General features: G+C 50.9%; 1 protein-coding gene across 3 annotated transcripts in view; it reads left to right on the plus strand.

Moving 5' to 3' along the window:
- Positions 1-21,445, plus strand: part of TMEM63C (transmembrane protein 63C) — a 135,863-nt gene that overhangs the window by 88,258 nt on the left and 26,160 nt on the right. For 2 of the 3 annotated variants that reach the window (XM_007184516.3, XM_057543016.1), the window contains exons 2-5: positions 11,750-11,912; positions 12,463-12,542; positions 12,955-13,036; positions 17,184-17,221. In XM_007184516.3, the coding sequence (XP_007184578.1) occupies positions 11,763-11,912; positions 12,463-12,542; positions 12,955-13,036; positions 17,184-17,221 (350 nt within the window). In that variant the 5' untranslated portion in view covers positions 11,750-11,762. Of the gene's footprint in view, positions 1-11,749; positions 11,913-12,462; positions 12,543-12,954; positions 13,037-17,183; positions 17,222-21,445 lie in introns of those variants that run through there. The other variant, XM_007184520.2, reaches the window with a different exon arrangement.

Here is a 21,445-nt window from a genome sequence, read left to right on the forward strand (position 1 = left end):
GATGGCTACCATCTCCCCTGGCTGTGCTGCAGCTCCCTCTGCCCACTGCAGCCTTTCCTCCCTGTTAGTGGAGAGTCCCTTGGATGTAGTACAGATCTGAGGGGGGGCCTGTCTTCCTGTACCCCAGGAATACAGCCCTCCTGGAATGGGCAAAGCAGCTCTCTCCCCGGTTGTGCCTTCAGAGGTCACATGATGTAGTAGAACCAGACCCTTAGATTCCAATCCTGCCTCTGTCTCTCTCCAGCTGTGTAGCTTTAGGCCCATTACTTGACCTCTTTGAGCCTCAGTTTCTCTACCTGTAAAATGGGGATACTGATGATACCTACCTTTTAGGCTGCTACCTCTTAGCTTGCTTGTGAGGTGTGAGTGATGGTCAGTGGGGTAACCATACGAAGGCACCAGTACCATGCCTGGCTCTTCACAAACATCTGTATCCTCTCCTTCCCCTTCTTCTTCTGAGAATTTGTCATGAGCTTTGTCCACTCGGGCCTGGAGTTCGTTGCCAGAATTCTCTGTCATCTTTTTCTTTTCTCCATTTAGCTTCTGTATTTAGCCTGGGGGCTTTATTCCTGTTTGCTGGGGTGTTTGCTGGTGTTCTCTGCCTTGGGGGTGGCGCATAGCAAAATGATTAGGAGGGGGCTGGGGAGGTGGATGTCCTGGGCTCAGGTCCCACTGCTCACTGGCTGCCTGAACTAGGCTAGTCACTTAACCTCTCTGTGCCTGAAATTCTCTGTGCCCAAGATGGGATAATAATAGTACCTACCTGTTGTTAGTATAGGAAGCAAAAACCACGTTAAGAACTTTAAGCTAACAGAGTTTAAACCGGAGAATTACATGCTCATAAAATCACCAGAAGGGTTAGAACCTGAGTCTTTAAAATAGAGCAGAACTGACCCACTAGACAAACTGCTCCTCAGCCACAGCCAGGATGGGACTCCTGGAGCCATGGATTCACATCCTCTCACCTGCAAGCCAGGACCAGGGAGCCTCTGCAGCCCGCACCATAGTTTCTTCTCACCCTCCCTTTCCCGGGAGCCAAAGACTGGGCATTGATCTGCTGCAGACAACTCCTTCCCCTCCTCAACATTGCTTGTCAGCTGAGCACAGCCGGAGCAGCAGGAAGATGGCCTCCGCCCCACTTCTGCCTTATAAATCTATCTCCAGTGCATCTAATCGACTGAACCTGACCTGTATTCAGAGCCCCAGCTGCAAAGGGGTGTTGTAAATGTAGTTTTCAGCTTTCCAGCTTCTGCAATAGAGGAAGGCACGCTAGAAAGAGGTGGGGATGGATGCCGAAGGCCATTGACCGTATCCGACAGGCAACCTGATAGGTTTGTTAACCCAGGTGATGCATTAAGAGACTTGGCACAGTGCCTGGCACATAGAACTCATTCAATAGCTGTTACCTGGCCTTCCTATTATTGGGCCAGGGGTATCAGCAAGCACTGCCCACAGAGCCCTGGCAGAGAGAAGCAGCAGCGGAAATGAGTTGCTCTGCGTGGCGCTGTCCGTGGTGCTGAGTGCCTTTCCGATTTTAGCTGGAGTCATGGCAAAATGGGACACCAACCCGCCCACCCCGTGCTGGGGCTGGCCACAGGGGTGGTTGAGGGGATCATTTAGGGCTATTCCCAATCCTAGGAAGAGGATAGCAGAGGTAGCCACCAATATTGGGGGTACTTACAGTTTATAAAAATGTCTCCACTTATTATCTCCTTTAAGCAATCTTCATAACACCCTGGTATAGGCAGGATGGACATAATTATGTCCATTTTATAAAAGAGAAAACTGAGCAGCAAGAGGTTAAGTAACAGCAAATAATAGAGCCAGATCCACACCCCATCTCCTGACCCCAAATCATACGTTCCCTTTCCTCTATGCTGTGACATGAGGCGCAAGACTTGTTAACCAACGATGTGCTGTGGAGAGGCGAAAATGAATGACTCAGGTGCTCTCTGCACACTATGCAAGCGTATGCAAATCACCCACATTTTATTTCCTGCCCCAAATGTGGCCCTAGATAAAGACCCTTCTATTTTATTGAGGCCTATAAATGTTGGTCATGGTGGGGGAACCACAATGACATAGGTCCTGCCATCAAGAAGCCCACAGATTTGTCAGGGAACTGGCCACTCTTGTGCATGAAAACCAGGAGAAGTGTGCCAGGTGGTGGTAGCAAAGGCCGGCTATGAAAAGAGGGTGGGGACAAGGTACAGACCGGGCTGCTCACTGGAGGAAGGCTTTGAGCTGGACGCAGGGGCTGTAAAGCTGCTGAGACCAAGCCTCCAGCCAAGGCCAGGAATAAGTGGTCAAGCTCAGTCAGGGCAGGAGGAGCAGCCCTGATAGATATGGGGACAGGACAGAGGGCAAGCATGGTGCGCCGTGATGAAGTGGCCAGGCCATTGATCTCTGACATAGGGAGAAATGCAAGAGTTTGGGGATTCAAGTGAAGAGGTGGTGTGGGCCTCTCTAGATTTCCAACCAACTTTCTGCAGACTCAAAATGAGCTGGGAAAGGGAGGGGAGCTCTCCGGAGAGAGGAATATAAGGACCGGTCTCATGAGCTGCCCCACAGTGGCATGATTTAAGGGGCACTGAGCTTCCATCCTTCATCCCCAAATCTCCTCATCCTCCCTGCTTATTTAGGAGGTGTCAGAAAACCTTTTGGATCTTCAAGAACTCCTTATCTAGATGCAAATAACCCTAGAAATCTTAAGCTGGTGTTTCTCTTTCTTGGCTGTATATAAGAATTGACTGGAGATTCTCATTCCTAAAGTCTGGAGTGGGGCGTGAGTATCTGGATCTACTAAACACCTTCCAGGTAATTCCAGTGTCCCCCACCGCAGGCTGAGGATCACTGGTCCAAGCCCAAGAGTGCTGAATGGGGAACCAGAAAACCCAAGTTCTGATCCCAAATCTACCACTTTTCCCAGCCTTAGGCAGATCTCTTAGCCTGCTGGTGACCCAGTTTCTTCATGTGTAAAGTTGGGCAAACCATCCTGTGAAGATATGAGGAGACCCAAGAGGAGTTTAGAGCAAGGAAGGGCTTACTGACACTTGGGGAAGAGTCATGACCAGCTTGCATGGCGGGTAGGGAAAGACATTAACCAGAACCCTCACGGCGGTTACACCCGCTTCCCCTCCTCCCTGTCCTCAAAGTCACTGCCCCCTAGTGGTGAGAGTGAACCTGAGCCCCTGAGCTTTTGTCCTGGAAAGGGTCGGTGTGGGAGCAGATCTGAGAGCAGAGGGCATGCAAAGGGGATTTAAGGAAAGACCCAGAGAGGAAAGGGAGATGGGAGGGGTGCCCATGGCCAGGAACGCTATTTTTTTAAGGTCCAGAACCATGGGAAATAATCTTTCTTGTTGTTAACAAGAGGTGATGAATTATTGAAGAGACTGAGAAGGCCAGATGGCAGGGGGTGCAGGGCAGGTGCTATAGCTTTGTGTACTCTGGCGGGGGGAGACTTGGGGGGGGATCGGGGTGACTTCCCGCCCACAGCTTCTTCTCCTAGGACATGGCTTGTGACTACAGTGATTTGCTTCTCCAAATCAAAATGCGGGCCCTATGGACCAGTTCCTGAGAGCTCATGGGGATGGTGGAGCAGAGTTGGCTCTGGCCAGTTCCAGGAGTATAGGCCGTGTGGCTGTAGGCTGTGTCTCTGGGACACCTGGAATCCTGGCTCCAGCCTGGACCTCGGAAGCCTCCTACGAAAACCCCAGCCCAGAGAAGGGAAGGCACCTGCCCAAGGTCACACAGGTGGCCTAGAGCCCAGCTCTCCCTCAGTCCACAGTACCTTCCACTGCACCACCCTGAGAGGCTGGGAAAGGTTCTATCCCTGGACTAGGGCTTGAGCGAGGTCATCCCCTCCCTCTGACTCCTGCCCAGTACTGCCAGCCCAGCAGAGGCCCAGAGGGTCTAGGAGGTATCAGAGCAGAGGGTTATGAACTGCCCAGGTTCAAGGCCCAGCTCTGCCACTTACCAGCACTGTGACTTTGTGCAAGTTATTTAACCTCTGTGAGCCTTAATTTTCTTTTTCATCTAGGGGAGATTCTAGTACCCTAGGGTACTTCTGAGGATTAAATGAGCTAGTACTTCAATAGGAAATATTTTCCTATAATAAATGCTCAATAAAGTGTTAGGGGTTAATAAGATTGGGCCCCTTCTAGGGCTTCTTGGACCACCTAAACTCTGGGATTTGGACTTGGCCTTGAGATGGCCAGCTCACCTGGAAGGGAAAGTGGGGAGCAAAGTGCTGGCCTGTCTAGTTAGAGCGGCAGTGGCTGAAGCCAGGCCAGGTCTGGAAGCCTGGAAGTGAACGATGAACCAGAGGAGTAATAAGGACAAAGCCAGTTCTTTCTGAAGCCTTTGCCCAGTTTCTGAGGAAAACTTTGGCCAGGCCTAGGGCTGCTGAGCCTCCAGCTTGTGCCGCAGGAGACTGATGGGGTAGAAATGGGAGAGGAGGAAGGCCTCACACTTCCCTATCAGATAAGATGTGCAAATGAGGGGACCTGAGAATCCTGACTCACCAATCAACCTTAACACCATCCCCCCTCCTTGGCCCAAAAAGCAAGGCTGGCATTTGCTTTTCATGTACAGGAAGAGCAGAAGCAGCGCCAGCCACAGGCTGCAGTTTGAGGATATCGTAAGGCCCTTCCCATACTCTGCACCTCTCCTTTTGCCTGTTCCAGAGCAGAGTAGGGGGAAGGATGCTAGGAATGGTCCAGTCTGGGCCCCTCACTGCCATCTCACAAAGAAGCTAATGATGATGATGACAGTGCTGGCTAATTTTGAACGCATATATTTCCAAGCACCATGTGAAGGGCTTTATGTGAATTATCTTACTTCATCTTCACAATAACCCTGAGAGGCAGTACTGTTGTTATCCCCACTTTCCAGATTTGGAAACTGAGGCTCAGAGAGGTGAAGTCACTGTCCATGGTCACACAGCTAGCAAGGGTGGATCTGGGACTTAAGCTCAGACACTCTGGGTCCAGAGAGCCTACTTTTCCCTGATGCTCCGAACAGCCTCCCTGTGCTCTGCTGTGAAATTCATGCCCAAAGAGAGGAGTTCCTTTATGCCCCCTGCACCAGGCAGTTTGGTGTCCCTGCTCTGTGTGCCTTTAGTACCCTCCAAATTTCAAGTTTTATTATTTCCAGGGCTGATACTCTGGTCTCCAGAAAGCTTTCTGTCCTCTTCTTCACACACAAGAGCTAGTTCCACCTCCAGAAAGCTCTCCTTCCGGGAAGAAGGGAGAAGGAAGGTCCAGGCATGGTTTAGGGGTGAGGAGAAAAGGCTGGGTGCTGCTCTGTGTTTCCATGGCAACGCAACAGCCTTCCTCATTACTGCTTTGTTTGCTGCTGAGAAACCTGAGGAGGGTGGTGAGGTGGGGGTGAGGCTCTCTTCTCTCGTTTCCTTCCTCACCACCCCTTCAGGCTGGGCAGCCAGGTGAGCTGAAAGCCTGCACCTGACACAACCTTGCTGGCTGGATGCCACCGGACTCCAAGCTTAGAGGCTGGGACCTTGTAGCTGGAGTCCTCCTGGGCAGAATGGCAGCCTGGGCCAGGCCTCTCAACAGCATTCCCCTCCCCAGATCCCAAAGGCTGTGAACTCCCTAAAGAGGACCTCATGTTTGTACTTCCAGGGTCTACACAGGGCCTGGCAAGAGTAGACACTCAATGAATTCTTATTGAATGAATGAATGAACAAATGAAAGAACAAACCAGCAATCCATCCTCTACTAGAGCTATAAGTATTCATTTTCACTTTCCCAAACCTCCATGCTCTGTCTCCCTTCTGGGTCTTTGCCAATACGGTTCCCTCTGCCCATGCTTCCCCACTGCACTGTGCTGATTCTGACACTTCATGTCTCAGCTTGGAGGTCACATTCCCACAGAAGGTTTCTGTGACTGCTTGATGGTGGGCCCTCCGCATGGCCCCTGGGCTATGGGAGTGTGCTGGAGTGCAGAGGCATGTGCCTTGTGTGCTTGTGTGTCTCCCCAATGAGTCTGGGAGCCTCATGCAGGTGGGAACCATGTCTGCCAGGCCCCTAGATCCTGACGTGATGCCTGGCTCATAGTAAGTGTGCAGCTCTTCTTTGTGAAAGGTCAGAAAGGACGGGGTGGTTCTTTTGGAATAAGAGAGAATGAGGGAGTGGGAGTTGATGAGTGAAAAGAGCAGCATCCAGAACTCAAACCTTCTTGGAGTCGGATGGAAGCCAGAGCTCTTCACAGCGCAGGACCCCCTCCCCTGCCCTCATCATGCATAGTGTTAACCAAATAATAGCAACAGTCCCAAGTCCTTGTGGTTGTGCAGCAGCTCACACCCTTGGCCTGGTTCCAGTCCCCAGACAGCCTTGAAAAGAGGGCCTTATGAATCGTTCCCCTCATTTTAAGGTGCTGGGCAACTGGATAGCCACGTGCCCAAAGATGAACTTAGACCCTTACCTCACACCATATGCAAAAATTAACTCAAAATGGATCATCAGCTTTACTGTAAGAGCTAAAACTATAAGGTTTTTAGAAACATTGAAGAAAATCTTTAAGACTTTAGGTTAGGCAAAGACTTCTTAGATAACAATACCAAAAACATGGTCCATGAAAGAAAATTTGATAAATTGGACTTTGTCAAAATTTATAACTTCGGTTATAACTTTGGCTTCAAAAGACACCACGAAGAAAATGAAAAGATAAGGAAAAGACTGCAAAAAAACTATTGGCAAAACACACACATGATAAAGGAAGAGCATTCCAAGCTTAAAGATGAGGAAAGGGGCCCTGAGGGATGATGCCGCCAGCAAAGACAGCCTGGGTTCCTAAGTCTCGTGGACTCTCCACTGCATTTGTTCTTCTGCAGCAGCCCTGTAGCTGAGTGGGGCCTCCAGGCCTGACTGGGACTCTCGCTGGAGAAGTGACTCAGGGAGGAAAAGTCTCTCCCGAGGCCTGCAGACTTACCAGATGCACCTTCCTCCTTTTTCCACCTGCTTCCTCAACAAGGGCTCCCCTGAGTGGCCACCAGCAGAACTGTAGCTTCCTGCCACAGCTGACCCAGAGCCTGGGATGGCTGAGATGCCTGGTCCATCTGCCAAGAGACCCCAGGAATGCCATCGCTGCTACTCTGACTCTCTGGCAGATGGCTTACTGTTAAAATATACTGTGTTCAATGTAAACTATTATAATTTTACATTTGGCTAAACATGTTAGTGTAAATGCGTGGAAACCAGTGACCTGGGGTAATTAAACTGTGGGCAACCTAGGCAGAAAGAGAGGGGAGCAGAAAGTAGGAAAACTTAAGAAGATAGGCAAGAGGCTCCCTGCTCCCGTTAGATGCTAATCCGGAGGCGGGTGTTGTTCTCCTTCCTTTTTCCAGGACTAATCTCATTACGCCCTTTTCCCCTATTTTTGTGAGTTAGCACAGGGAATCCAGACTCCCGGGCCCCCTCTTGTCTCCTGTACTCCAGTCCCTTTACCTTTATTCCCTTCTCCATCCCCAGCACCCAACCATCCCTAATACCTAGAACCATTCCACTGTGTCCCCTGGAACTCTGTGTCCACTTTTCATTTTACAAATATCTATGTGATACTTCCTGTGTTCCAGGCATTTTTCTCCATGACTGACAAACCTTAATCCACATATCCCTCTTAACAGCACTGTGAAGTGGGTACTAATTGATAGCACCATCCCCATTTTACAGATGAGTAAATGAGGCATGGATAAAGAGCTTGCTCCAGGTCGCTTGGCAAGTAGGAGTTGGAGCTGGGATTCAGTGCCAGAGCCCACAGTGCCCAGAAACACCCCCTCAGAGCATCACCTTTTCACTGGGAACTGAAACCCAAGACTCCCCAGGACCCTTACCACCCTCTCAGGGAGTGGTTTCTGTTTCTCTCCCAGCACCATGGACCTGGGGATGGGAGAGATGTATTTCTTGCTCTTCTTTGTAACTTTCAGACTATTCTTCCCTCCTCCCTGCAAAAGCAGGAGTGTCACCCACAGGTGTCAGCCTAGACATCCTGCTCCCCATCTTTGTCATAAGCATCTACTCCCCCCAACCCGGGTCACACCCCTCCTTCCTGGAAGAGTTCAGTTCCTGCCTCAATGTCATGACACTACTGCTCCTGTCTTCATTCTTGCTGATTTCAGTATCCACATATCCACAGAGATGATCCATCTAACAGTCTAGCCCCTCGGTTCTTTGACACTACTCAGCCTCTCACTCCATGGAAATGCCCTAGATCTTATCACTACTAATAACTGCAATCCCTTCTTAATCTCAACATCACCCAGATCATTTTCCAACAGCCAGTTCCTATCTGTCAACTCACACCCTCTAGGACTCAAAAATTCTACCCACTGGAGCTCCTACAGTTTTCACTGTTCCTCTCCCTTCTCATGTTTCATTTCTCTCCTTATGTGCCTTAAATTCCACGGCCAGTCATTAAAATTACTCCCTTGCACCTTCAATCCTCTTGTTTCATTCTCATACTTGCTTGGGAAAACCTCTACCCTGGTTAAAACTATGTGTGTGACTCTTTCACACCTGTAAGCACACAGATGAATACAGTTGAGGGAAATGCACAGTAAGTCTGGTTGCTCTTGTTGGAAATTCAAGACCGTCAACCTCAGTGGGCCTCTAGAGCTGCCCGTCAGTCCTGCTACATTCCCCTAACCCATTCACTCCTCTGGATTTCTGGTTCTACCTTTTTTCCTGTTCTCAAACAGCCCACATCTGCCTACCACCAGCATCACACACTCACCTGAGACCTTGTTCCCTCTTTTACTGAGAAAATAGAAACTGTAAGGAAAGCATGTCCGCAGTCTCCACCAGCACTCCTGCTACCGTGGGTCAGCCCTCCGCCCTCAGCTCTCAGCAGAGGCCAACTTCTCTCCTTGGGCACTAGTTCCCAACCCCTCCTACATCCTCGCTTTGCTCTGGTGACTCTGCATCTCCTACATCACCAGATTTTTATTTTCTATTGGATCGTTCCCATCAGCATACCATGTGCAGCTATTTCTCCCTTCCTAACCACTTCCGCCTCTCCATGCTCTTCGAAAGAGTTTCTGATGCCCCTGGCTACAAATCCTCTCCTGTCATTCTCTCTTGCAACTCTTCTAGTCTGGCCACCGGTAACCTCCGCCTTGCTTCAACTATGGCTCCTCCTCAGTTCTGCTCTTACTTGACCGCATCAGCACAACTGGTCCCTCCCTTCTCCGGGAAGCATTTTCTTTACCTGGCTTCCAAGACAGCACAGTTTCCTGCTGTTCCTCCATCCTCACTGCCTGCTCGTCTCAGTCTCTTTTTCTGTTTCCTCCTCATATGACCAACTTGTATATATTAGAGCAGCATCCCAAGGCTCAGAGCTTGACCCTCACTCTCCACTCCCTCCTTCAGTGATCCAGTCCTACGCCTCGAACCGTCATCTGTCTCCATGCTGGCAACTCCCATGTGTGTGTCCAGTCTCTCCTCTGAACTGCAGACACATATCCAGCCGCCTGCCTGGCATGTCCGCAACCCAGCTCCCGGTCCCCCCGCCGTCCTGCACTTTCCATCCAGCACTTCTTGTCTTTTTCATCCAATGGCAGCACCTCCAGTTGCTCAGTCCACAAGCCTTAATCATCCTGGACTCCTCTCTTTCATGCTCCCCGTTCAATCTATCAGCAAATCTGATTGGCTCCACCTTCAAAATACTTCCAGAATCTGACCATTTCTGACCACCTCACTGCTCTCAGCCCAGTCCAGGCTACCGCCGTCTCTTGCCTGGGTTGCCACAGAGTCCTCCCAAATGACCTCTCTGCTTGCCCTCACCCCCACTTATTCTCAGTGCCAGGGTCAAAGTGACCCCTTTAAAACATGAGTCACTTCATGTCACTCCTTTGCTCAGGTACCCCCCATGCCCTTCACTCTCCCCTGTCCAGCCACACCGGCCCATTAGCTTTTCCTCTGCTCCAGGCAAGCTTGCACCACTGCTACTACCGCCCCCAGGCTTTTGCTCTGCCTGCAGTATCCTTCCCCCACGGCTGTATGGTCTGCTGCCCTCTCTTCAAGTCTTTGCTCAGATGTCATCCTCTCAGTGAGGCCTTCCGCGATCACCCTCTTTACAATCCTAATCTCACCCCGACCCCTGCACTGCTTCTCCCCCCTAGAATCCCACGAGGGAGGGATTTTTTTGTCTCGTTCACTGATATACCACCAGCATTAGTCTAGCACAAAGCAGTCGCTCACCAAATACTTGTCGAATGAACAAGCCTACTTTTCTTGAATGGGAGTGAAGAATTTCTAGGGTGTGATGCAGTCTGGAGCCAAAACAAATGATCTTTTAAAATCAGAGCAACATTGCAGATAAGTCCAAGCAGCTGCTGGTCACATCCAGCTTTTGTTCGTACTTTGCGCTCTTACCCAGGCCTGAAGAATACAGATGCCCGTGACCATGAGTTCTGCATCTGAGTCTCCGACTCACTGCATTGGCTCACGACCCTGAACAGGTGTTGATCTCCCTGGTTCAAGTTCTAGGTGAAACGGAGTCATTGCTGTGTGTCAGGCACTCTGCATCCTTTCCTTACTTAGTTTTGGGAGCTATTGCCTTTCTTGGAAACTAGATCAGAGAACCGTAAGATGTTAAAGATGATCGTCAGTGGCCCTATCTGCGTGGGCACCCCGTGATGCAGTGGTCCCATCCTCTAAACTGAATCTTTCCTCTCTGAGACCTTTGTGAGGCTTGTTCATTTATATACAAGAAAAGCTTCACAAAGGTAAAAGTAGGAGGACCCACTGGATATGCATTTTACAACTCTTTTAGCAAAAGGAGCAAGTGGTACAAAATAAACACTCTCCCAGGGAATCTGGGCTATTCTGCCATCTTGGTCCTGGGTTTGAGGAAGTGGTTTCTTACAGCAGCGGTCCCCAACCTATTTGTCACAAGGGACTGGCTTCGTGGAAGACAATTTTTCCATGGACTGGGGGCAGGGGTGGGGGATGGTTTCGGGATGATTCAAGCACATTACATTTATTGTGCACTTTATTTCTGTTATTATTACATTGTAATATATAATGAAATAATTATACAGCTCAGCATAATGCAGAATCAGTGGGAGCCCTGAGCTTGTTTTCCTGCAACTAGATGGTCCCATCTGGGGGTGATGGGAGACAGTGACACCCAAAGTGTGTTGCTTATGTCCAGTCTGCTCTGTAAGATGCAGCTTAATTGTCACTTGCCACTCACTGATAGGGTTTTGATACGAGTCTGCCAGCAACTGATTTATTATGGTGTCTGTGCAGTCAAACCTCTCTGCTAATGATAATCTGTATTTGCAGCCGCTCCCCAGCACTAGCATCACCGCCTCAGCTCCACCTCGGATCATCAGGCATTAGATTCGCATAAGGAGCATGCAACCTAGATCCCTTGCATCTGCAGTTCACAATAGGGCTCCTGTTCCTATGAGAATCTAATGCCGTCCCTGATCTGATAGGAGGCGGAGCTCAGGTGCTAATGCAAGTGATGGGGAGCGGCTGTAAATACAGATGAAGCTTTGCTCACTCACCTGCTGCTCACCTCCTGCTGTGTGACCCCATCCCCCCAGGGGGTTGGGGACCCCTGTCTTACAGGACAGGGCTGCATGCCATCTCAGGGCTGAGCCTCCTGCCTTGACCATTTATAATCTCAGTGCACCCCTGCCAGCTCCCCGGCAGGCTTCTGCGTGTTGCATAATGCGGGGGGAGGGGGGCCTCATGTTTGACCTGGAAACCCCTCTGTTCACCAGGGAGCCTCCCAGGATGACTGTCTCGCCCGGCAACCTGAATATGGTGGAAAAGTCCCGGAACTTCTCGGCGGACGACTGCTTCCACTCTCGGAGCACCGTCCTGCAGGGGCAGCCCTTTGGGGGTATCCCCACTGTGCTGTTCCTCAACGTTATCTTGTGGGTGGTGAGTTCTGGGCACTGCAGTGGGCAGACAGAGAGGTCTCACCCAGGGTGGATGGTCCAGCTTTCACAAGTGATACAAGGGGCCCCAGCTGTCCGTGGATGCCAGCCACAGTGGTGGGAACTATCTGAATGTCAGTCCTGCCCAGGGCGGCCCAGGGTGGGTGGGCCTTGGAGAAGAGGAGGCTGCGGGAACAGTGGAATCCCTGACTCTCTTCCTTGCACCCTTGTCCAAATGTCCCCCTGGCCAGTGCCCTTGAGCCTCCTGTCTGTCCCCTTGATGATTTATTCAACGAATGCTCTGTCCATTGTTCTAAACATGCCACCAGCGCCTTCATTCAACCACTCTGAGCATCCACTCTGTGCTAGGATGCTGCTGGGCACTGGGAATCTAGAGCTGCAGAAGGCATGACCCCTACCCTGACAGAGCTGGCCACCTAGGGGGGAGCCCCTGGGCGCCTCAGGGACAGTCTTCCCCATGGGAATTCAGGGGTCAGTCGAGGGGAAGGCATCCATGAGCTCTCTTGCGCCATATTACTTTTCCTGGCCTATAGGTCATCGTCTTGGTATACTCCTTCCTCCGGAAAGCCGCGTGGGACTACGGACGCCTGGCTCTGCTGATACACAACGACAGGTGAGGAGAGGCTGGGCGTCGGGAGTGAGCTGCTTGCTTCATTGGGGGATGTGCTGCCGTGACCAGGACACGGCTCTGACCAGTGCCCAAACTGCACAGGTGTCTCGTCAGCAGGTGGCATCTCATTGCCACCCCTGCCCGTGCTCTAGCCCTCCCTGCATTAAGGTGACTTGGAGAGCAGCCACCTCTGGGCACGAGGCCACTTTTTTCTCAGATCTCAGCCTTTCTGGATCTCATGACTCCCAAGATGCATTGGCCACCTGTCTGTGCCCAGAGCTGTGTGCTCAGCAAACAAGTTGAGGCGTGTCTGCTACTGGGAAGGAGGGGACCACAACCCTCAGCCCAGGGAGCAAGGCAGGCACCTAAGAACGTTCTCCTTTTCCACCTCCCCACTACCTTTCCTGGCCGGCAGCCTGACCTCGCTGATCTATGGGGAGCAGAGCGAGAAGACGTCTCCCTCGGATATTTCCCTGGAGATGGAACACAGGGACAAGGTGGGTGCTGGGGTGGGCCTGGGCCTGGTGAGGGCGGGGGCAGGGGCCCGGGCATCTGCAGGAAGGAGTGGGCTCATCAGCAGGGGCTTTGCAATCAGCCACCCAACCACTCCTAGCAGCGTGACCTTGGACAAATGCCTCCGCCTTGCCAAGCCTGTTTCCCTGTCGGAAATATGGAGATATTGACCGTACCTGCCTCCTAGGGTGCCAAGAAGGTGGTGGCAGTAAGTGCACGAAGGAGAAAGGGAGCAAGGAAGGCCCTCCAGAGCGATGGAGTGGAGCTAAAGTGCTCTAGATGGCGCTTGGGGCTGGTCCAAGCTGAACTCCAGAAGAGAGGTCTGGCTTGCTGTCTCCACCTCCTCACCTCCCTCTCACTCCTCAACCCCCTCACACGTGGCTCCCACCCAGACAGCCCCAGGGTCACCAGCGGTCCCATGCGATGAAATCCAATGGGCTTTCCTGAGTTCTCATCTCTCAGAAACACCTGAGCCTGCAGATCATCTTCCCTTCTTGAATAGAGGGGAAGCACTTCCCGCTGCTTCCATAGCATCCCGCTCTCTGGGTCTTCCCTCTGTCGGTGCCTCCTCCACACCGGGAGTCCCCCCAGCAGATCCCAGACCCTCCCCATCTCTCTCCCAGGCAGTGTCATCCACACTCATGACTTCAGCTGCCCCCTCTACACAGATCCCTCCTAAATTCCTGGCTCCAGCTAAATTCCTCTGGGCTCCAGCCCCATTTATCCAATGGCCTTCAAAATATCTCCATGTGGATATTGTAAGGGCATTTTGGATTCAATTTGTCCAAAACATGCTGTGAACTCCCTCTGCCTCCACCCGTCCCTGGATCGCTGGTCTCAGACTTCCCACCATCCATTCAGGTGCACACGCCTTGCTCTTGCCCAGGCCCCTGGGCATGGCCAGTTCATTACGAAGTTGTGTTGCCTTTACCTTCCCAGTTTTGTTTCTCTCCACCTCTCCCACCATCCCCCTAGTCCAGCCTCCATCAGTCTCTTGTTTGGAGGAGCGTGGTAGCTTCTAACTGATCTCTTTAGGTCCACGCGTGCCCCCTACTCCATCCAGAGCGAGCTCCATGAACAGGGACACATGGCTGTGTAAGTGTAAGCTTTCAGTGGCTTCCTAATGCTCTTGGAGTCAGTTGTGGGTGCCTTGCCATGGTCTCGTGGTTTGGCCTCTTGCCCACCTGTCCAGTCTCTCTTTCTCCTCCCAACTGCCCCACCCTCCACCACGTTGGCCATCTTTTAGATCCTCAGAAGTGCCACCTCCTTCTCTCCCCAGGCCTTTCACCTGTTCTCCCCTCTCCCCCTTCCCCACTGGTTCCTCTCTGGCTAACACACCCAACCTTTGTTCAGATTTCAGCTCAAGTACCACTTCCCTGGGGATCCCTGCCCGCCCCCAAATCTGGGTCCAGATCTGTTGTTATACCCTCATGGAAAATGCATTCCTTTTCTTTTTAACTTTTTAAAATAACGTATATTAGTTTTATTTTTTTTAAACATTTATTTATTTATTGGCTGCATCGGGTCTTAGTTGCGGCACACGGGATCTTTTGTTGTGGCGCGCGGGCTTCTCTCTAGTTGTGGCATGCAGGCTTAGCTGCCCCACGGCATGTGGGATCTTAGTTCCCTGACCAGGGATCAAACCAGCATCCTCTGCATTGCAAGACGGATTCTCAACCACTGGACCACCAGTGAAGTCCCTGCATTCCTTTTCTTCAGCGCTCTTAACCCAGTCTGTGATGATTCCTCATCTACACAGTTAATCTAGTGTGCCCACTTCCCCCAGTGAGAGCTATACTGGTCTTACTCGCCACTGTTCCAGCACCCAGTCCAGCCTGTTGTGTAATTAGTATCTGATGTGTATTGGTTGGAAGCAAATTCTCATCCATTTTCATCCCTCCAAGAGACCTGGTCCCTTTACTTGCCAAGACCTGCCCCCGACAAGAATGGGAGCCTCGGACAGGTTCACGTCCTGGAGGTTTCCTCTGTCGAATAAGGACAGTAACACCTACCTTTCAAGGCAATTCTCAGATTTATCTTTAGAAACATCACTTCAGCTTTGTGCGTTTTTTTTCTGTACAATGACATTTTATTTTAAAAATATCTAGAAGATAAATCATGATGGCAGCAGTGGGGTAGTCAAACAGAAGAGGGTAGAAATTAGACACGGAGGAAGGGTGCGGTGAGGTAGCTCCTGCAGGGCCCCAGGCAGATGGCGAGGCCTCAACCAGGCTGAGTGGAGTGGGTGAAGTGAACAGGTCTCCTCATAGCACCCTGAGCAAGTCAGGGCAGATGTGGCGGGAGTGGGGAGGACAGAGCCACCGAGGTGGGTGCAGTGAAGTGACCGCTGTCACTCAGTCTTGTCAGCTGAGCTGGCTTCTGGGAGCCTGTGGCCATTTCCTCGGGGTGGGGAGAAGAAGGGAGATGTGTCTGATTCTCAGGCCCGCTGTTCAGCTGCTACGTTTTCTGAATGGTTTATGCCTTTCAGAGGTACAATATATATGCAGGAGAGTGTGTGTGTGTGTGTGTGTGTGTGTGTGTGTGTGTGTGTGCACGTGTGTGTGTGTGAGAGAGAGGGAGAGAGAAAGAGAGAATATGGGTCCATACCTGGTCACTCACACATCTGTGTCCATGTGCCTTTCATGGGTACATAGGCCACACTTCTCACTACCTCTGCCCTCCCACTGATACTCCTCCACTCTGCATATCCACTAGGGCCCGTCAGCAGACCTGCTTGCTCCCTTAATGAATTGCATGTTGGCCCAGAGGTGGGAGGTGAGGAAAGACTCTCCATGTAGGGAAGGGGTGGCCAGACGCTCAGCCCAAGTCTTGTCTAGCAATTCACCCCCTCCCTGGGACTTTCCCAGTCGCCACTGCCACCATCATGCCATTTCCCGTCATCACTCTGCCTCATACCCAGGCTTTTATCCCTACTTTAGTTCCCTAGGATATAGCTGGGGAAATGGTCCCCCCACAAGTGGCCATTCCTGATGGGCATTCCCACTGTCAACCCACCCAGCACAGGGAGGAGGCCTAGAAGGTGGGCCTTACACCTAAGGGAGCAAGGAACTTCCTTCTGTTTCATGTTTGCCTGCCCCTCATTTCTTCCTTTTGGGAAATACCCCTTCCCCAATCCATGCGGTTCTGGGGGACTGTCAACCAAGTGGGCCTGCCTGGGTCGCTGATGTGCTCGTGACCAAATCAAGAGCTGCAGCCTTTTCCAAGGTTTCGCCAGACCCTCTGGGATCCCAGAAGGAAGCATGCACCAGGGTAACTTAATCAGCTACCACATCTGGCAGCTTTTAGAGCTGTGGTTCTCTGCCTACCCTATGCGTACAGTTCCCGAGCTGACTGCCTCTCTAGCCCCTCCCAGCCCCCGGCTGAGGCCACCTTTTCCCACCACCCGGAAACTCCAGACAGCAAGACCCTGAGAGAAATGTATAATCGACAGGACCCTCAGATGCAGAAGAAGAAACCCAGCTCAAGTTAGCATTATAACAAAAGGGTGATGTGTGGCCTGAGTGCGGGGAAATCTAAGGGAAGCAGCTGCTTCAGGTACAACTAGATCCAGGAAGTCCAGCATTGCCACCAGGATCCCATCTGTGGTCCTCTCTCCTCTGAGCAGGCTTTTTATCTCAGACAAGCTCCTGCATGTGGCATCAAAGACTCACCAAGCCACTCGACTCCAGGATGCCTAGTGTTGACCGAGATGCAAGAACTCAGAGGAAGACCCTTCTCCCAACACCCATATCAATCCCCTTAAGAGCATTTTGATTGGCCCCTCTTGGGTCATGCTCCTGTTGGTCAACTGACCACTGGTGGCAGACACCTTCTTGACGGACAGTCCACCGGGCCACATGCATAGGGGAGGGGCACTTCCCAAAAGGAAGCAACGAGGCACAGACAGAAAGCACCTGACACCCACCCCAAAGTCCCTTCTCTCCCTCCAGTCTGAGGCCCACCCTCTAAGCCACCACTTGCTGTAACAGGATGCCCGACTTCTGAAAAGACATCTCCCTCAGCACCGATTCCAGTCCAGACCTTGCCGGGGAAGGAAGCCCCGGACACTGCCTCACTGCCTCAGACGCCCCAGTGCTGGGTTTTCTCACACTTTCTCTCCTTTTTCCCCAGGGCTTCTATTCCTGGTTTTTCAACACCATCACCATGAAGTAAGTGCCTGAGCTTCCTGAGCCTTATCTGGGGGAGGGTGGGGACAGGGTCTCCTGCCCTGCAGGACCAGGCCTTGGGCCTAAATTCTGTGCCCCAACGTCCACTCCCCACTCCCCCTGCCCACCGCAGCCCGGCCCTGGCAGAGGACGCCTTCCAGCGTTCCGTTGGTGAAATGGGAACTGGACGCTGCCCACAGCCCATTTTCCCTCTGCCACAGTTCTCAGGAAAGACCCCTCTCACATGCTTGTAAAAATGCTTTTATGAAGGCCACATGAGGAAAAAGAAATCCTTCCCGGGTACTCTTTGCTTTGCTTCTGTGAACATCATTCCTCATATTTGCCTAGATGGGAAAAACAAAAACCACCAGGCAGAAGGGCAGGCTTCCTCTCCCAGCCTCCATGCCCATTACGGAGGGACAGCCCCTGGCCCACCGCACCTTCTGGATCTCTTTAGTGTGAGACCCCACTTGGCAAGGAGAGAGACCCCGAGTCACCTGTCATCTCCTGATGGCCTCATACCAGCCAGATGCCTCCGCAGAGCAGACACCTGTCAGAGCTCCATGCCTCCACTGCATGTGTGGACACACATGCACACACACGTGCATACACACTTACATGTGTGCACACAGCTCTGTCTCCACCTCAGAGCGCTGTTCCTGGGCTCTTCCTAAATATCCCCCATCTGGCCTGCCCTGCCTGTCCTTCGAACCCCTCCTGCAGGGTCCATCCTTGCCTGGTGATGCCTGCCTTAAGGTGCAACCTCAGTGCTCCCCAGAGGCTGCCTGTGCCAGGGGCCTGCCTGGACCTGCACATCTGCTTCTTGGCCAAGGCCCTTAGGGCTTCTTCCTTCATGTACCTCCATGCCCACTCCATTCAAAGCATTCAGACATTGCCGCAAGATCCCATCCACCCGCAAGAGCTACACCAGGGCACCTCTCTTTCCCCAGACCTGTTGAAGGGCCTGGGACCCTTTGGGGGCACAAGATACCATGACTGGGCCTTGGGAATCCAGAGCTGGGCTTGGGACCAGCAGCCTCTGGGGTTTGAGCCCCAGCTCCACTGGTGGAGGACTCCCCATGGCCTTGGCCTCTTGTCTTCGTTCCTCATTCACCAGAGTCCCGAGGAAGTGATACAGCTAGTTTGTGCGTGGGTGGGAATCTTAGCCACATGTTGGGGGAGTGGAAGGGGGACTTTTATTTCTTGGCACCTTCTCTGGTTTTGCTTTGTTAATATTTAAAACATGCACAAGCTTGGATAAATACATTTTTATTAAGAGAAACCTATACCTCCAGTCTCTCATGCCCCTCTTCATGACCGCCCTTTCCTGCAGAAGCCAGAGTCCCAGCACACAAAGCCCACTCAGTCTAGTTAGAAAAACATGGGTTAACAAGACCCACTACACATAATTGATAATGGGGAGAGCATAATTGCTGTGCAAAGGGCATTTGGGAGAGCGAGAAATTAATTCCAATTTGGGGATTCAGAAGAAGCATAGTTTTGAGCGAGGCCTTGAGGAATGGGAAGAATTTTGACCCTTGTGATGTGGAGGGCCCATCAGAAATTAAGGACTGCATGAGCAAAGGTTTGGGGCAGAGATGGGCAGGGAGTGTCCAGAAATGGTAAATCTTCTAGTGTGGCTAGAAGCAAGAGTACATAGCAAGAGAGGGGATGAAAGATTGGGCCAGAAGGATCAGCTGGGATCTTGACTACCATACCGAGAATCTTGGCTTTTGATTTAGAGGCAGCAGGGAGCCAGTGACTACTTTTGAGCAGGACACTCAGGTGATGTCTGTTTGTAGGCAGGGACATGAGGGGTCAATGGCAGTAGGAAGAGTCCAAAGGCAACGCGAGCAGCTAAGAAGGTTTTTCCAGTGTCCAGGTGAGAGGTGGTGGTGACCAGGGAAACAATGCGGAGGAGCCATGGGGAGGAAGATGATGGGGCAACAACAGTCAGTGGGTTGTTGTTTCCACCTGGCTTCCACCCGGTTAGGAAAAAGGGAGAAATCGAGGTCTGGTTTCTGGGGAGGGTAATAATACCACCAGTTGGGAGATGAGGAGATATGATGAGTTGGGAAATTAATGACATAGGGCCAGGGTGAGCATGTGAGTTGACCAGCAAGCTGTTGAAAAACAGGATTAAAGCTTAGGAGAAAGGTCGGAGCTAGAGATTTAGACTTGGGATATGGGTGCACAGAGGTTGTAGTTGAAGTCATGGGAGCAGATGGGACACCCAAGGGAAAGGGCCCAAGGAAGAGAGTGGTTGGGACAAGAGGAAAAGGTGGCAACCTCCAGGGCACGGGCTCACTGAAGCCAGGCAGGCGCGAGGTCCAGACAGGGTGTGGTCTGCAGCCTCCAGCCCTACAAGGTTGAGTAGAATGAGCGCTCAGCAGAGGATGTCGACTTTGGAGATTTGAGTCTCCACTGGGAGGGCAGTTCCAGGATGAGGAGATGTCCAAGAAGTAGAGGCAGAGAATGGATGCTACCTTTTTCAAGAGGTGGGTGGGAGCAGGGAAGGAAGGATATTGGATGGAACTTGAAGGGAAACTGGTGAAGGAGTGGATGCTTAAGGAGTTTCTTGGGGTTTTTTTTTTAAGAGTAGCAAATGAGCACTTGAATCTGGCTGTAGTTGAAAGGGAAGAAGTGTGGGCGTCTGTAGAGACAGATGGATGTTAATTTAAAGATGAGACAGGTAGAACAAGTCGACAGCAAGAGGTAGAGGAGAGGAAGCGATTAGAGCAGAGATGAGAATTAATTGTGAGTAGGAGAAAGAGTGATGCCTGGAATGTCATGGGGCCGGCACTTTAAAGAGTGGTGAGAAGAGAACAGAATTGAGTAGAGGAATATGTATAGGCAGACTCAAAAATTCAGGCTTCCCTCAGAACTGTAAGATAGGCTGCTGAGTATAACCTGCGCTTCCGGTGCAGATGGAACAATGGGCCCAGTGGGGAGGTGGGAATTGTCAGCCCAGAAAGGAGATTCTTGTGTTCTTCGTCCCGTCCAGCCCTCTGTTCCCTCCACTTGGTTGGAAGCTCTCACCCTGCCTCGGGCACACTGTTTCTATCAGGTGAGCAGATCTTGGCACCCCAAGCCTGCAGGCGGACATTCCCCCATTCTCTCTTCTCACGAGTTCTCATCCACCCCATTCTTGGGATTTAATTCTCAAGTCCAAGGCAGGAAGTATTTTAACTGCTTGAAGTTAAAAAAAGGTTGAGAGCTCTAAATAATTACCTAAATGGTGATATTGAAAGCCTTGAAGATATGCTCTTTGTAATATTGTTGAAAAATAAATCTGAATCCTGGACTGAATGCTAGAAGTTGCATACAACCTTCAAGTCTGACCAGAGGGCAAAGGTGAGTAAACTATGGCGTGTCCACCAAAGGCGGGGGCGTGCAGCTTGGGGCTGGGTGTGAACCAATAATCCACAGACAGAGGCTATTGTCACCATGATTATTGGGCAGCCATAAAAATATTTAGACAAAATGTAAAACGGTCAGAAAAGACTTAAGATTAAATGCTAAGCAAAAGAGCAATCCATCAAATGCTGTTTATACTACAGTCACAAGTTAAACCAGCAATACAATAAGAAACTAAAGGAAATTGGCCAAAATGATGAATAGCCATTATCTTAGGTTTGATGAGATTGTAGGTGAATGATTTTCTTCTTTTGTGTTTTCCAAAGTTTCTATAATAAGCATGTATTGCTTTAAAATTTTTTAATTGAAGTATAGCACACGTACAGAAAAGTGCACAAAAAATGTGTCCAGCTCAGTCATCACAAGAAATGCCTATACAAGCACCATCCTGATAAAGAATTAGAACATTGCCAAGACCCCAGAAGCCCTCCTCCTTCTCCCTCCCAATCTCCTATCACCTCCCACCTCTCCAAAGGTAACCAGTATCCTGACTTCTAACTCTGTAGTTCAATATTGCCTATTTTTGAACTTTGTATTTGAAATGATAATGGTATGTATTGTTTGTGCCTGGCATCTTTCACTCAACGTTGCGTTTGTGGGGTTCAGCTATGGTCATTCATTTTTATCTCTGTATGGTATTTCATTACATACATATAATGTGATATATATAGCTCACTATATATATATTTCACTACATATATATTTCAATTCTTGTGTCCATTCTACCTCTGATAGACAATTAGGTTGTTTCCAGTTTGGGACTGTTACAAATAATGCGTCTGTGACATTCTTATACATGTCCCTTGGTGC

The sequence above is a fragment of the Balaenoptera acutorostrata genome, chromosome 3 (genome assembly GCF_949987535.1).
Source record: "Balaenoptera acutorostrata chromosome 3, mBalAcu1.1, whole genome shotgun sequence".
In the NCBI taxonomy this organism is placed as follows: Eukaryota; Metazoa; Chordata; class Mammalia; order Artiodactyla; family Balaenopteridae; genus Balaenoptera; species Balaenoptera acutorostrata.